The sequence below is a fragment of the Mus caroli genome, unplaced genomic scaffold (assembly GCF_978045245.1).
Source record: "Mus caroli unplaced genomic scaffold, Mus_caroli_1 scaffold_6, whole genome shotgun sequence".
In the NCBI taxonomy this organism is placed as follows: domain Eukaryota; kingdom Metazoa; phylum Chordata; class Mammalia; order Rodentia; family Muridae; genus Mus; species Mus caroli.
The window spans coordinates 91,741,888-91,758,282 of NW_028227261.1; the positions used below are offsets into that span (position 1 = coordinate 91,741,888).

The 16,395-nt window shown below is 43.3% G+C and overlaps 1 protein-coding gene across 4 annotated transcripts in view; it reads left to right on the forward strand.

Annotated features, from left to right (window-relative positions):
• Window positions 1–16,395, forward strand: part of Tnc (tenascin C) — a 94,325-nt gene that overhangs the window by 73,310 nt on the left and 4,620 nt on the right. For all 4 annotated transcript variants that reach the window (XM_029476825.1, XM_085839246.1, XM_029476822.1 and 1 more), the window contains 9 exons: window positions 3,593–3,715; window positions 4,814–4,957; window positions 7,365–7,484; window positions 9,445–9,588; window positions 10,302–10,432; window positions 13,392–13,524; window positions 13,959–14,110; window positions 14,944–15,040; window positions 15,868–16,029. In XM_029476825.1, the coding sequence (XP_029332685.1) occupies window positions 3,593–3,715; window positions 4,814–4,957; window positions 7,365–7,484; window positions 9,445–9,588; window positions 10,302–10,432; window positions 13,392–13,524; window positions 13,959–14,110; window positions 14,944–15,040; window positions 15,868–16,029 (1,206 nt within the window). The remainder of the gene's footprint in view (window positions 1–3,592; window positions 3,716–4,813; window positions 4,958–7,364; window positions 7,485–9,444; window positions 9,589–10,301; window positions 10,433–13,391; window positions 13,525–13,958; window positions 14,111–14,943; window positions 15,041–15,867; window positions 16,030–16,395) is intronic.

A 16,395-nucleotide genomic window follows, 5' to 3' on the forward strand; every position in this document is an offset into this window, starting at 1 on the left:
AGACATGTTGTAAGCAGCATAGCAAGGACATGCCTAACCTCATCTTCAGTACCCAGCTTCAAGTGTCCCTTTTATCTGTTTCCACCCCCACGTACACTTCTCTCTCTTCCCCCAAACCACCGTGAGCTCTCCTCAGCAACAGCAACCTGTCCCTCTTACCTCCTGGTAATGGTCTGCTGTGATTCCTCCTTGTAACATATTTCTGTCTGGCTATAAGCTGCCGACCCTTGAGAATCTAGAGCAGCAAGGAAGGCAGTGCAAGCTAGTGGTTAGCCAGTGATCTGGGCAAACTCCTGGAGCGTAGCCATGTTTTTCCCATTTAGCAGCTGTGTGACCTTGACCTTGAGCAAATCCCAAGACCCTCATCTGAAAAACAAACTTTAACTCAAAGGTCAACACAAGATTTAAACAGGACATGAATAGTGAGGGTTTAGCTCTTTCCTTTGCCTGTTGCAACAATGCTAGCTTTTGTATGCTTGGTGAGTTGTACATTTTATTTTTAATGAACAACAAAAACCAATTGTTAAGAATATAACAGTGGACTCTGACCATGTAGATGCATAGTGGTTTTATCTAGAAGTAATAAATAATATCACTCTCTTGTCTCTCTAGAGATACACAAATAGAGAAAACTCAACATGTATTGAATCCTTTGAGCAGTAGCTTCTTCCTCCTCTAGGAAGATAAACACTTCCATGTCCCTGTGCACGATCAGAAAGGTTTCTGCAAAATAGACAAGCAGTCCCATTAACAGAGAATCAAGACTGCTATTCTCTTCCAGAGACCCTTGCAACCCACAAAAAATGTTTAGAGTAAGGACCTGAAAGTATGTCCTTGGTCTGTCCCAGTCTCTGTCCACACACTCGTGTTCCTAGGTCTCTCTTCCAATCACGAGGTCTAAAGTACAGTTGTCACCTCTTTTCTCAAACTCCAGAACAGTCTCTACTCTAAACTGCCCATATTTCCCAAGCAGGCACCCTCTAAACTCCTCAGCCCCATTTCAATCAAGATAGACTTGAAGCCACACTTACCAAGGTTATTTCTACTCCAAAGTTCTTGCCCCCAAGCCCACCCACTACCTCCTAATTGAGCATAAGCCTAATGCATATTAAATAACCAATGCAAGTTTGTAGAATGAGGACTAAGTGTTAGATGGTAGACAATTGCCAATAACAGAAGGCATTCATTATAGCTTTTGAGAAGCAAGGTTTTATATGGAGTGCAAGCGCTTTAAGGGGTTTTTATCAAATCCATGCATTTAGCTACTAGAAGTTCTTTTTTTATTATTATTATTGAGTCTAATTGTAAGGAAAGCATTGTTACATAGGTCTCTCTAACTCTTGCATGTCTTGCGTGTGTGTGTGTGTGTGTGTGTGTGTGTGTGTGTGTGTGTGTGTGTTCACATCTGTGGTACATGTGTGAAAGATGTCTGAAAGATGCAGGTGCATGTGTGTTTGTGCTTATAGAGGCTGTATGTCTTCCTCTATCATATTTTATCTTATATATTGAGGCAAGATCTCACACTAAATCCCAGAGCTTGCCAATTCAGTGGGTCTAGCTACCTGATGCTCATGGAAGGGGAAGATATCTCTTTCCTCAGCTTCCTGAGAACTGGAGTTGCAGACAGGTCATTGTGTCTACCCAGCTTGTATGTGGATACTGGACATCTAAACTCAGACCTTCATATTTGTGCAGTTAGGCTTTTAGTGTTATGCCATATCCCCAGCCCCTCTCCAACTTTTTAATAGGTATGACTCTGGTGTTTTGTGCTTATCTATCTGTTGTAGGGCTCAGGACTTGAGGACCCCATAGCAGAAAGCTACACACTAAAGTAACAAACACCTTGGAAGCTCTTTAGTAGAAAAATATCATGCCCACTGCTCCTGGAATTCCATCACGATTGTGACATTGTTACAGATGATGCCTGGTGGCTTTCCTACTATGTGTTACCAAACACACGGCCCTGAGTAGGTCATGGATGAGGCCATGGGTTCTGCAGCATATAAGACAGTGTATATATTACTGTCATTGTCTAGATGAGAAAACTGAGATCTAAAGAAGAAAGCTTTGTTTATAAGACACGGATTGTGAAATGTAGCATAACCTACATGAGCCAGCAAGGTTTCCAGTTATAGCAAGTCAGTGAACTGAATAAGCAGAGAAAAATATTCCAAGGCAGAGTTCATGTACATCAGTAGGATCTACTCTCAGCTAGACTCATCTAGATCTCTCCTGAGGGCTGTCTTAAGGTTCAGGGTAGCCTGTGTAGGAAAAGGTCACATAAGGAAGAAAATAGAGGGGACAATTGCACCTAGTGAATTCTCTGCATGCCAGAGTCTATACTAAGGGTTTTACATCCATTATCTCTACTAATCCTCAAAACATTCCTGTGGGTACCACTTTCACCATTGGAAGGATGTAGCAACTGAAGCTCACTGAAGGGAAGAGACTTGTCCCAGGCTGCCCAACCTCTCAGTGGTGTTTGAACAATCAAGATCTTGTAGGTTCCTCGACTCTGTGGCTTGAAAAGAAAAGATTTGCCACGTACAGGGAGAATGAAAAGAAAAAAAAAAAAAAGGAGTGGTAGCCGCAGAGATCCGGGTAGTTTCTAGGTCACAGGAAAAAAACTGTAGGAGCAGATGTGTTAGATGAGAGAAAAAGACAGAAATGGGTATGGAAAAAATTCTCTCTGAAAACCTCTACGTGTTTCCAAGCTTAATGACCAACATGGGCTGAAGCAGGGAAGTAGTGAGGAAGCAGGCTCCCTTGAGACTGGAAATTGTTTCCTGAGTTAGCATGGTCAGCTGAAGCAGGCAGAATTCTAAGCCAAAAAACACACAGAGAGAAGCCAAAGGAATCCAGATTTGGGGAGGAGAAGGGAAGGCAGCAGCACTGCCCCTCTAGTCATGGGCGGCTTCTTGCCGGTGGACCCAGTGTCCCTGGTGTAAGTTTAGTTATGACCTGACCTTGCTTCTTAGTTTTGGATCTCCTTGAAGATACATGAGTGGGCAGCCAAAATTAGCTTCCAGTGAGCTTAATTTCCGGATGCCAGGCTGCCCGGTGCAGTGATCCAGAAAGGTCCCATCAGAATAATGTTAGTTGGAGAAGGGAGGCTTACTTTGGTCGTTTATATAATGACTACAACCGAATTTTCATCTCATGCGTGTTTATATGAGAAATTAGCTTTATAAGAAAGAACCATGCACTTTTATATCTTACCATTAAAAGAAACGTAAAACAAAGATCTGGGGGAAAAAGGCCAAAAATGAAATCAAAATAAGTTATTCAGATCTGTGAAGTCACTCTCTTCTCCTCTCCTCTGTGGAAACTGGCCAACATGCTAACATCCATCTTGGGTGAAGCCAATTGACCATGAAGCCCACAGTTACCTGGTCTACGTGGTCACTGTATCTGCTGTGAGTTTTCTTTCATGTCACAGTGTAACCATGTATCATGCATTCTCTATTCTCAAGGCTCGGTTCAATCAACTCTAGATACTAAAGGCTCCTGGGCAAGGAATCCAGGGGGGAAAGCTATTGATGGACAACATAGGTAATGTTTCAGGGTTTCTGTTTTGTTTTCTCCTTGACAGCCATGGGTTCTCCAAAGGAAATCATGTTCTCAGACATCACTGAAAATGCAGCCACAGTCAGCTGGAGGGCACCTACTGCTCAGGTGGAGAGTTTCCGGATCACTTATGTACCTATGACAGGAGGTAGGGGACCTGGAGGTGGAAGAGGGTGGGGAGAACATGCAAAATTAGGGTTAAATGGCAAATGAGACGCTGGGTGTTCTTATCAGACTTTCTTCAAGCATTATGGCTAATGAAAATCACTTCCCTCCTCCTGAGATCATCTAGAAAGATGCGCTTTGTAAAGACATTTTGGAAGAAACTATCTTGGAAAAAGTCACCTTATTGACACTCTTTGTGACCTTGAAATTGTAAAATATTTTCGAGGAAATGGTTCCCTAGTACTTTTGAACACAAAAACAAGGGAATTTATATAAACAATCTTTTTCCCCCCTTTGATCACAGTCATCTGGAAAGCTGAGATATGTGTGAGGTTTTACCCTTAGGGGCCATATCCTATCTCACTACAGGATAGAGAACTGAGTCTTAGCAATCTTAGAATTTGGAACACATAGACTTTAATGAAGACCTCAGGGAAGTATAGTTCAAACACAGTCTAGCGGGTAGTGAGCTGCCTCTTGTTGGAGGTTTGAAAAGATAGGCTGGTTGGTAACAGCAACACTGTAGCATCTCCATTTGGGCGTTTGGCCAGCTGGATTGCAAATCCTTCACTCTTCCTGAAATTCTAAGAAATATAAATTCCAGACTTCCTAATAAATTTAAGAGCACACATTTAACTGGGACCATCTTTTTTATCATGACTAAAATCTCTCCAAGTAACGGGGTCTGTAGCATCTTAAGTGAACCTGATGAGTTACATAGCTTGGATCTATTGTGAGCTTCCCATATAGTGCATGGAGGGACAAGAATAAGGAAAATAAAATTTGTGCAACATGCCAACTCCTTCCCGAAAGGAAACTTGCCATTTTTAGTATACTGTGACTTCATGATTTTTTCCTTTCCTGACTGGGTTTTTGGCATCTGCACCAATGGAAAAAAACATTATACAAAAAGTAAGGTCTTTTCCTTCATGCCAGAGGGTGGGATGAGAGGAGAGGAACTCCAGAGAATGAAATTGAATAAAGATATAATTTAATTTCCAAGTTGGATCCACCCGGTTTGGAGGCTATAACAAGGAAGTGTGGAAGAGGCTCCCCTGATCTTGCTTTCGCTAATCTCCAGGTGCCCCGTCCATGGTGACCGTGGATGGAACAGATACTGAGACGAGGCTGGTGAGGCTTACCCCTGGGGTAGAATACCAAGTCAGTGTGATTGCCATGAAGGGATTCGAAGAAAGCGATCCAGTCTCGGGGACTCTAATCACAGGTGTGTGTTCCCCTATCATGTTCCATCCTTACTCTTGGCATGTTGACTCATGACTGAGAACAGCACAAATGCTTGCTCCTGGAGTCCCAGTGGGAAGTGAGCTGAAATTAGAGCATCCAGCACCTCCCTCTGGCTCATCCTTAGCCTCTAATAAACTTGGTTGCCCCAGAGACGTCCTGAATGTCCTCTGGCCTCCATTTCCTCTGCTACTGTGGAAAGGAGTGAAGTATAGGAACTTTACAGAGCTGAGACCCTAAATCTTCCATGTGTTAGCCAGCCACGTGAGTTGTCAGTTAATTTCTCTGGGGTCTGATGAACTTCTCTGTAAAGTGGGTATGACTCTGCTCCCCTTGTCAGTGTGGCAAGGGGTCAGTAAGCATAAACACAACTTTCCCTGTCACCTCACTCCTTCCCCCTGTTGCCTGGAATCATTGTGACCACCCCCCGGGACATGTGCTTCTGCAGATATGGGATGGGGCGAACTGTGGCCACGCTGTCCCCTGTTTGGCAACGGTTGACCTGATGCAGTGTGTCCTCACTGCCGTAGTCATTCCAAGCTTGTAGGAGAGGCACCTGAGACATGAGGAGATTACAAAACAACAGGACTGGAAATGTGGAAGAAAACAAGGGTCATTCAGAATAACCCTCTCAACCATTTAAAATAAAGGTTGTTTTCCTGTTAAAATCTAATTTAAGAATAATGGCTGCTATTGTGGGAGAATGAAGTGGAAATTTTCCCTTCAGAAGTCTCTGTCTCTAGACAATTTATCCTTTGAGATATGACAAATTGTCCAACCCAGTCCATTCAGTGATCCGAAGAATAGGCCTCCCAGGAAATTTCAAAAATATACTACTTCCATACAAGAATTGGTAATGTACAATTAAAACAGCCTATCTGGACGCGAAGTCCTGTCTCCTCTCCTCTTGGGCTTCAGTTTTCCCTAAGAAATCTTGCATTGATGATTCTCCACAGCCACAGAAATAAAAGTTGGGCATGTCTCCTCCCAAGGCCACATTGTCACTAGCAGTTAAAGAAGGGTCTGTACACACATGAGAGAATCAGGGGGACACTGTGAGGGGAATTATATTGACTCTGACACTGGTTTGTCATTTTCTGACTCTTCAGCCAGTTCCCTAAGGTTCCAGTACCAGTCTGTGAGCTGGGCTGCTGTCTCCTAGGCTGTTGAGGGAGTAATTAAATTATCATTAGAAAAGATAAGAGAGAGATCCCACCTTCCCATCAACTTTCATGGAAGAAACTCTGAACAAGGAACATACTCCTTTGAAAGAAGCCAGAGATTAAGACCCCTGGAATATCCTCTGACAATATAAGTCATTTGAAAGTAACCCCCAAAGACAAGAGCAGTGGCTTATCTTTTTTACTTTCCTTGTTTCTTTCTCCTTTTTGTTTTTGTAAGATTTTATTCATTCATTTATTTATTTATTTATTTATTTATTTATTTAATATATGTGAGTACACTGTCAGTGTCTTCAGACACACCAGAAGAGGGCATCGGATCCCATTACAGATGGTTATGAGCCACCATGTGGTTGCTGGGAATTGAACTCAGGACCTCTGGAAGAGCAGTCAGTGCTCTTAACCACTGAGCCATCTCTCCAGCCCATGGCTTATCTTTTAAGAGCATACTCTGCCCTTATTTGAGTCCTCAAATTTAATTCCTAGTATCCATAACCGAAGCCTTGAACAGTTACACTTACATGTACACACCCCATACAGATAAATACATACCTGTTGTTTTTATCCACATTTGTCATTGTTGTCTGATATACTCTTACTATGTGGCTCTCCTCATGATCCTCCTGCCTCAGCACCCCAAGGATTGAAATAACAGGCTAAAAACTTTTACAAAGTATAGCATTAATAACAAATGCTGAGAGCTTCCATGTTATATAGGCACACTTCAGTGAAGTGGCCTTTCCAAAGACATGGAGACACAGGAAAATAAGCCACAGTAGAATCTGACCCTAGAGACCTCCAGGTTATTACCTATAAGATCCCCTACATAAAGATATCACCCAAAGCTCAGAAAAGCCTCAGGCAGTAGTGACCATACAGGTCTCCTCTATGTATGTTTATTTATGTTCCTTTCCTGGAAAAGAGGAACATGAATCCTGACAACAACCTTTGTCACACATTAAACATTGTTCAGGAACTGCCTACCTGTAACATCACATATAAGTCAAAAAGGAAAAGCCAGCCAGTATTATCATGCCCATTTTACATATGAGGAAATAGAGACCAAAACGAATACAACAGTAAGGAAAAGAGTCATGATATAAGCCAGGTTAGCCTGTTCAAAGGGGCCTGACTCTGAGCCCATCTAAGCACATGTCCTCTGATGTTATCCTCTAACATGATGAAGTCTTCTCCTGTATTTCTTTCCAGCTCTGGATGGTCCATCTGGTCTTCTGATAGCTAACATCACAGACTCAGAAGCCTTGGCCATGTGGCAGCCAGCCATTGCCACTGTGGACAGTTATGTCATCTCCTACACAGGGGAGAGAGGTAAGGTCCTGTCCCGTCTTCTCTACACTCTGATGAAGGTTTGACTTCTCCCATTCCCCCTTCAATGTACCATGGGATGACAAAACCCAGTGGTACGCTATAAGAGCCAGTCATGTCTTTGCCTACCTCCACTGTATCCTCGAAAGACTTGGGCAAGCCATTCAAGTGAAAAGAGAAAGAAAAAGAAGGCGCGTCTGGAGCTTTGCACGTTTTGCTCACCCATCCCACCTTGCTAGACTCTTGAGTTACTTTTCTCATTGCTATGGCCAAATACTTGACAACCAGCTTAAGGGGTAGCAAGTTTACTCTGGATTCTAAGTCAAGAAGGTAACTCCCAAATGTCAAGAAAGTGCTCGAAGCAGTAACAGGAAGCTGCTGGTCCCAAGGTATCCACAGTCAGGAAGCAGGAAATGGGGCCCTCTATAAAGCCTTAAAGCCTACCTCAGGTGGCTCACTTCCTTAAGCAGGCTCCACCTCCTCACTAAACCAAAACCTTCTCAAGCAAGGCTACCAACTAGGAATGAAGTTTTCAAACCCATGAGCCTGTGGGGACATTTCATATTCAAAGTACATCAGGGAGGGACAGACTCTCAAAGGAAGCAGCTCTTATTCTTTACAAAAGAAGTTTTCCAGAGTCTCAGGTCTTAACCAAATGGCATCATGGTGTCCTGGGGTGCCTAGCCTTCTCAGAGGCCATGGGAGGGCCTAACTGAAGCCAATTTGACTGAAAGGATCTGCTTTTCCCATCTGCCACCATCTGTACCAACTCACCCAGCGGGCAAATTAAACTCTTGCTGAGACCATCAACCAAACACAACCACTAGGAAGTAAATCAAATGCAATCAAATGCAAATCAAATAAGGAAAAGAGACCCTTTCTCTGATCCCATTCATACGTTTATGATGATCTAGTCTAGAAAGGCCTCTGTTATTTCATTTTCTAATTTTCATATTTTATGGCTCAAGACTGCTTGGCTTTCACTGGTAATATTACAGGACACCATAACCCATGGGGGGGGGGGTTAAATCTTCATTTAGCTCTAGCAAAACCCTTTGTTTCATGGGAAAAGAGAAAAGATGAGGCAGGAGGAGAAATTTCAGTTCATCTACTCTCCTCTTTGTTATTCCCTGTAAGGAAATTCTCCTGAGACGGGGAGGATGGTGTCACCTCCCCCTGATCTTATGGTTGGAGGAAATGGTGAAAATTTTAGATCAGGACTAATCAAGACCTAGCCAAAGAGGTTGGGGCTTGTTGAGAATGAGGCAAAGTGACCCAACTTGTACAGTTTTCCAGGGACTGCCCCCAGTGTTTACATGTAAAGTTCTCTGCCTGTGAAATACCGATCTCAACAAAGCAAAATGGGAGTCTCCTATGATTATGAGATGGATATTTTTTGCCCAGGCAATGAATCCAATAGGCCTGAAAGTCACTGCTGGGCTCTGTTGTCTATTACTGTCACCCCTCAGCCTTAATGATTTGGTAACCCTTGATTGGGCAGCATTTTGGTACTTTGTAAGAGGAATGCTGCACAGAGAAAAGGAAGGGTTGGGGCTAGAAGTGGCACAAACTGTATTTGAGCCTGAGTACCTAAGGCTTGGAGATGCTACCTGCCACTCTCCTGGAGCTCATTCCAGTGCCTCAAACACAACACTTTTCCAGCCAGTTTACCATACTGGGAAAACATCTCTCCATCTTTCCAATCTATTGCAAAAAACAAAACAAAACAAAACAAAACAAAACAAAACAAAACAACAAAAAAAAAACAAAAAACAAAAATACCAGTCTCTGTATGATCCACCTTTTATCATGTGAGTACTCAAGAGAGAAAAAGTCACCTGTGAGTCACCTCAGAACTGTGACCTTCTTTGCTGTGGGGGTCACCGAAAGGTTGTGTCTTAGAAGGAGGTATATGTGCTGTTTGCCAAGGGGTAACTGCCACATGTGTGTGTTTCATACTTAGTGCCAGAAGTTACACGCACAGTGTCTGGAAATACAGTGGAGTATGAGCTGCATGACCTGGAGCCTGCCACAGAGTACATCCTGAGTATCTTTGCAGAGAAAGGACAGCAGAAGAGCTCTACCATCGCTACCAAGTTTACCACAGGTACCAAGACAGCCAGAGTGCAAGTTCTCCTTTCTGAGTTGCCCACCCACAGCCTGAATCTTAAACCACATCCCCTCCCCTGCTCTTCCTCCCTAAGTCAGGCCCTTGCAGTGTAATGACATCAGTATGAGTAAAATTCACCAGTGCCCACTCAATCAAGACCCAAAGAAGCATACCATTTCCCCTTGAACTGAAATGACCCAACAGATGAGAAAAGGATATTTAAGGGAAGCTTTGTAAGTGGAAAAACACTCCCTACTGGCTCTAAACCCAGCATTTAATGATCCATGCTCTGGGCTGGGAAATAGTTTTTAAGAAGTTTTCAGGGTAGTTTCCTTAGATGTTCATTGGGGTTTTATGTATTGAGATCTTTTTTTCAAAGCTCAACATTTGGGGAAGTAAAGGATTGTCCCTTCTGTTGGGATGAGGGCCAATATTAGCACTCCTCAGCCCTGTCTGTGAGAAATAATGGATCTGTAATGATCATCAACCCAAATCCAACCCAAACCACCCAGGAATATGTTGGTCTTTCAGACCCTTGCGGTGATAGGACTCATATAACCTTTGACTTTGGTTCAAGTTCCTCATCGGTAGTCAGGAGGGATTCTTGTCCAAGGCCATGGTTAATGTTATTGAACAAACTTGAGGCCAGTTCTCTTCTTGCTGTCTGTTCTACACCTTCTAGCTTACTTGATACATACTCTCTTCTCCAGACCTCGATTCCCCAAGAGAATTTACAGCTACAGAGGTTCAGTCGGAAACTGCCCTCCTTACCTGGAGACCTCCCCGAGCATCGGTCACTGGATATCTCCTGGTCTATGAATCTGTGGATGGTACAGTCAAGGTATCTATAAATCAACCATTTCTGGGTAAAACATTTAATGTGCAAAATCATCAAAGTAGGAAAGGATTCGCTGATACTGTGTCTTCACTCCAATACAACTAAACACCTAAAACAAACAAACAAAAAACTAGTAAAGACTGGATATAGAACCAGACCTTGTGAGTCACAAACCACATGCTCGCTCATCTTTCTTCCTTTAACCAGGCTCAAGCTATCTGAGCAACAGCCAAGATCAACAGCAGTGCTTTATAAGACTTAACAATTTCAGAGTTGGGCTCATGGCCATCTAATGTTTCATTGAGAAAGTACCAACAGCCTCTTCTGCATCTTTGCCACATAGTATCACCACCTGACTGACTGTGATTTATCTCACCACATCCTTGCAATGTCACTTGTTAAAAACAGCTACATCTATTGCTAATATTACCTGTGTTCTCCCCTCCATGAACTTTACTGTATTTCTAAGCTAGCTTACTTATTTTCTTCATACTTAGCTATTTGCAACATCTCCCCTATATTTTTTATTAGATATTTTCTTCATTTACATTTCAAATGCTATCCCAAAAGTCCCCTATACCCTCCCCCCACCCTGCTCCCCTACCCACTCACTCCCATTTCTTGGCCCTGGCGTTCCCCTGTACTAGGGCATATAGACAAGGGATCTCGCCTGTATTCTGTGTAGCTACTTCACTTTCGCTCAGAAATACATGTCACTGCTATTGTAGTCTATAGCTCGGGGTTATGTTTCTTCTAGATCTCATTAGTTTTGTTGCTGGAGTTTGGGTTAGTTTCCACTGTCCATGCTAGAAACTTCTTCCCAGTGTCTTTTAGTCCTGGCTTATTCTTTCATACTTACGCCAAGAACAAAGAACCTGATTAGAATTTCAGCTGCACATAAGGGTTTGTTGACACGGGTTCAATGTAGAGATCAGCTGCTGTGTACCTGGAAATTTGTGGGGAAACCCCACAGTGCTTAGGCTCTTATTCTATGCAAGCTTTGCTTGCTCTTACACTTCCAGTGTGGTACCTTGACCTCCTCACCAGCTGATCCTGGTGGATTTGAATTCAGAGCCTCCACTGTAATGCAGATGCTCTGTTCCTTGAGAGGACAAGGAGAATGGGGAATCAAGCACTACCTCGTGCAAAGCTTCTAAACGGACTGAACCTCTCTTGAGTCACATACTACATTGCCTGCAAAGGCAGCTATGCTGTTATACACATGCATCAGAAACTTGCTGAGTGCTTCCTTGTATGTCAGCCAGCCTGGGGTAGTTCTGCCCACTCCAGGTGGTTCCTAGCACTTTCTGCTTTGGCACTGCAGGAATTGCTTCCTCTACTATACACCTTCTGCCCAGCAAGGTACATAGGAGCTACCTCTCTTCCTCCCTCTCATTCACTTTTGTAGTTTCATTTCTTCTAGTCCACTCCTGTTTTATAAGATATGAAAAACACACAGAGAAATATTGGTATTTCTGATCTGCCATGTTTAACCACAAGTAGACACATTTCTAGCTTTTCTGGAGTTGAGACAGAATTCCTAGTAGGAACTGAAGCTGGTCCTTTATCGTCATGGTGTCAGTGCCCTTAACTTTAAGATACGTGCATTGCCTTTCTAGACCCCAAAAGTCTTCTGCAGGTTTGAGGTTCTAGGGTTGTGCTTCCCTGGTTCATAAACCTCATTTCAGACCATCCAGGCTTAGACAAATGAACACAGAAGCAGAGAGCTGATTGCCAGTCTAGGCTCAGGCAATTCAATAAACCTTGCTTTGTTCCCTGAGAGTTGATCCTTCCCCAGCAACCAGAGCTGATGGCACCACAAAGGTCACTAGGTCACTGGCATTGAGTGAACACACATAAATCATGGATAAGGTGGTGGGAGACTAGGAGGACATGACACTGTCCTCTGCCATCAACAAATTAGGGATTGGGAGCAAGTATCTCAGCTTCTGGGAAATTCAATTCCCACACTGTAAAAACATACATAACATACCCTCACTCCAGGAAGTCCCTAGGAAGGAAAATAACCTTCCAGTGGCCTCCACACTGACCTGTTATTGACTAAACCCAAGGAACTTGGTGAGTTCTAGAGATCAGAATTGTGTTTGCCGTGATAGAGGAGGAATTCCAGTCTCAAACACCAAGGTCATCTATTAATAACAACTGGAGCCCAGTATGAATCTGAGGCAATGTGGATCTTCTAGAAACTGAGCCCAAACACTAGTCTAGAAGCCAGGGACCAGCCATAAGCATAGTAGGGATCACACATCTGTTCCTCCTGGGTCAGCTCAAGCCTTTATCCTGCCCCACCCACTAGGCTCTTAACATCATCTTGTGACTCAAGAGTTCCTCAACCTGAGTTTTAGTTTCCCTAGAGATAAGTCTGCCTCCCCACCTTCTGATAATTCAGTGAGTCTACACTGAGGCCCAGGTTATCAGACTGTTTAAATGTTGTGATAAAGGCTAAGCCCCCTTTCAGAACTGCTGACATAAATGGTCTCAGTGTCTCTTGCCCCTTGTGCAATTCACCTTACCATCAGCTTAAGCTTCTTAAGCCTCAGCAGCTTAAGCCTGTTCAAAACCTCTCAGACCTCCCAACTCCTTGTTGTTGATAAACGCCAAGCCAGTCAAGCCGAAGTGCGTAGTAACATCCCATTAATGGTGTCTTGTAATCCCTCTTTGCCCATTTCCATTACCCACCCCCACCTAAAATTAAGTAGAACTGATGCAAAGCAGTGCTTCTGTGTTATTTAACCCCCCTGTCTTTCTCATCCCAGAGCTTTTACTTATGCAGCACTCTTGCTATCGCAAACATTCCAGAGGTACACTTGGAATCTGGCATGCAGTAGGTGCTGGGTGGGGTTTTATGTTAAGTGAATAAATGATTGCACTAGCCAGTAAAAGGAAGCATCTTTACCATGAAACTATCTGGGACCAAACTGATTCTTTTGCCTGCCCACAGGAAGTCATTGTGGGACCTGACACCACCTCCTACAGCCTGGCAGACCTGAGCCCATCTACCCACTACTCAGCAAGGATCCAGGCATTGAGTGGGTCCCTGAGGAGCAAGCTGATCCAAACCATCTTCACCACAAGTAAGGGGTTCAGAGAGGAACACAGTCTTAAGATCTGACCTTGTGACAGCGAATCAACCTTCCACATCCCTTTCAACTTCTAGTTTACATTTTCAAACAAAAATCTGAAATGTATCAATTCCCTATTAGTGCTTAGAAGCCTGGGGAATGTAGATGTAGGCATCCTAGTGAAATGAGTAGAGGACCAATGAGAGCTCATCTACATCCAATCCTCACCCCCATGTCCTACTGGCTACAGCTTAGAAGGCACCTACATTCCATGAGCCTTACATTCTTCATCTGTTAAGTTTAATATAAGCTCTGTCATGAGGAACACAGAGAAGCAGGGGCTGTCTGCTTGTAGGAACCTAGTCACTGCATAGATGAATTGAAGTCTGTTTGGACAGTAGCCACCTCCTCCCTCCACTCTCACACCCTTTCTCTTTTTCCTGCAGTTGGACTCCTGTACCCATTCCCCAGGGACTGCTCTCAAGCAATGCTGAATGGTGATACTACCTCTGGCCTCTACACCATCTATATAAATGGTGACAAGACCCAAGCACTGGAAGTCTACTGTGATATGACCTCTGATGGAGGTGGATGGATTGTAAGTACAACAGTGGGTTTTAGAGTTCTGGGACAGGGGCTTGGATGAAAGGAAGTGTGTCCTCTCAAATACATGTGCATAATACTTTGCAAGGTAATCCTTGTCACATGGAAGCCCTTCACAATTGTCTATTTAAGTAAAAAATAGAAGGCGAGGACTGGATATGTAGTTCAGTTAGTAGAACGCTTACTTAGAATGTAGAAGGTTTTGAGTTCAAACCCCAGCACTGCAGAAAACCAAGAACAAAGTTTGTAACTGTCTACTTGCACTCAGAACGTAGAGGCAGAAGGATCAGGAATTCGAGGTCATCCTAAAATATCAGTTTTGAGCCCTTTTGGACTACCAGAATGAGGTGGCAAGAGGAACTCTGATATGAATGGCAGTGATGATCAAAACTACTAGTTACTATAACCAGTGTTGGCTGAGTAGTTACTCTTTACCAGACTTATGATAAGAATTTCAGGGCTTATTTCAACCCCATGACCATATTGACTGTATAGGATTTTCTTTTATCAATAAAATTTGTTTGTAGGTCACACCCCCAACCTCTCCTCCACTGTCAGCTTCAGTGTGATGCTTCATGAAGACTGAGGAGAGGCTAAGATCCAACGATGTCACCAGCACTAAGAAGCATTGTCCATTCCTAGTTTTCTGAACACCTAGACGTAGGGAGGGGAGGGGCATTGTGTGCCCAGAGTCACAAGGCAAATAACTAAGCAATGGAGAAAGCTGAAGATGGATGCCTGTTCTTCCCTCCGTCTGGCATGCCTCCTTCCAAAAAGACATCTTATCTTCTCTTCCTTTCTATTACTTAAGTATCCATATTGTTGTAGGTTTTCCTGAGACGCAAAAATGGACGTGAGGACTTCTATCGCAACTGGAAGGCCTATGCTGCTGGGTTTGGAGACCGCAGAGAAGAATTTTGGCTTGGTAATTGCAGCTCTGAAAGTTTGTGACAGATATCCCTATTTCTGTCCTCTTGGTCACTTACCTTCCTGTTGTGAGCAACAGGGAGAGGAAAGGATCAAAAGGAAAGAAGTTTGGTAGGAGCCACAGAGTGTTGAATTAATTAAATACTCCAGGTCACAAAAATAAAGCATTATCAAGCCAGACCTGTGGACAAACCTTGCATTAAGTCAGACACTAAAACCAATTATGGAACCAACCTCAGTGCTGTCGGGAACTGCTTCCCTCTTAAGCTCCAAACACTGAGATGGGTCTCCTGGTTGTAATCTTTCACCTAGAACATCCCTGCAAAGAGCAGAATTCCCATCTTACTCATGAGAAAACAGACCCTCAAGGATGTTGTATGGTTTGTCTATGGCAATCTAGCCAATTGACAAATACACTGTCATTCAAATTTTCCCAAATTAGTATAACAGGGCCATCATTCATCATGGACACTTTGCAGCAAACCACATGGACAAAGCATTGTTATCTGCACCACTGTCCGAGCCTAAGACATCCCATCCCAAAGTTATCCTTCGCTTCACATTGGTTATAAATTTTAGAGTGTACAAGTCATGTCCCTGGATTATGACCTTTGAACTTCACAATACAATAGGAAGCTGATAAGCAAAGGTGTTGAACTGTTTTCTTCTGAGGCTCAGAAACATGAGATTTGTTTTGTCCGCCTTCATACCAACAAGCAGAGAATGTTTCGAGCCCAAGTTTGCATGATATGTCCCACTGTTGAGTGTTCCCCTACTGCCTCAGTCACCTGTGATTACTTACCAGACATTACCCGTCATCCACAGGACTGGATAACCTGAGCAAAATCACAGCCCAAGGGCAGTATGAGCTCCGGGTGGACCTACAAGACCATGGGGAGTCTGCCTATGCTGTGTATGACAGATTCAGTGTTGGAGATGCCAAGAGTCGATACAAGCTGAAGGTAGAAGGATACAGTGGAACAGCAGGTATGGGGTAGCTACACTGTGAGTCTGGAGTCATGAAATTCCTATGGATTCACTCATTCACCACTCCTGGTTCTAAATCAACAGATATTTGAATGTCTCCTGGATGCTAATCTAGAAGAAATATAATTTAAAAAGTCTAAGCCAACATCTGCAACATCTGAGAGGTAGAGTAGGTCAAGAATCATGTCAACTATGGTTGAATTATAATGACTCTCATTAAAGAATATGTTTCTTATTCTTTTGTAGTTAGTGGTTGTAGAGTAGTGATAGGAAAATGGTCTTTCAAAGGCCTCCATCTTCACCAGAAGCTTCCTTGTAATGGGCATCTGATGTCTCTGAGAATCTGCTGATGTGTGAATTCTGATA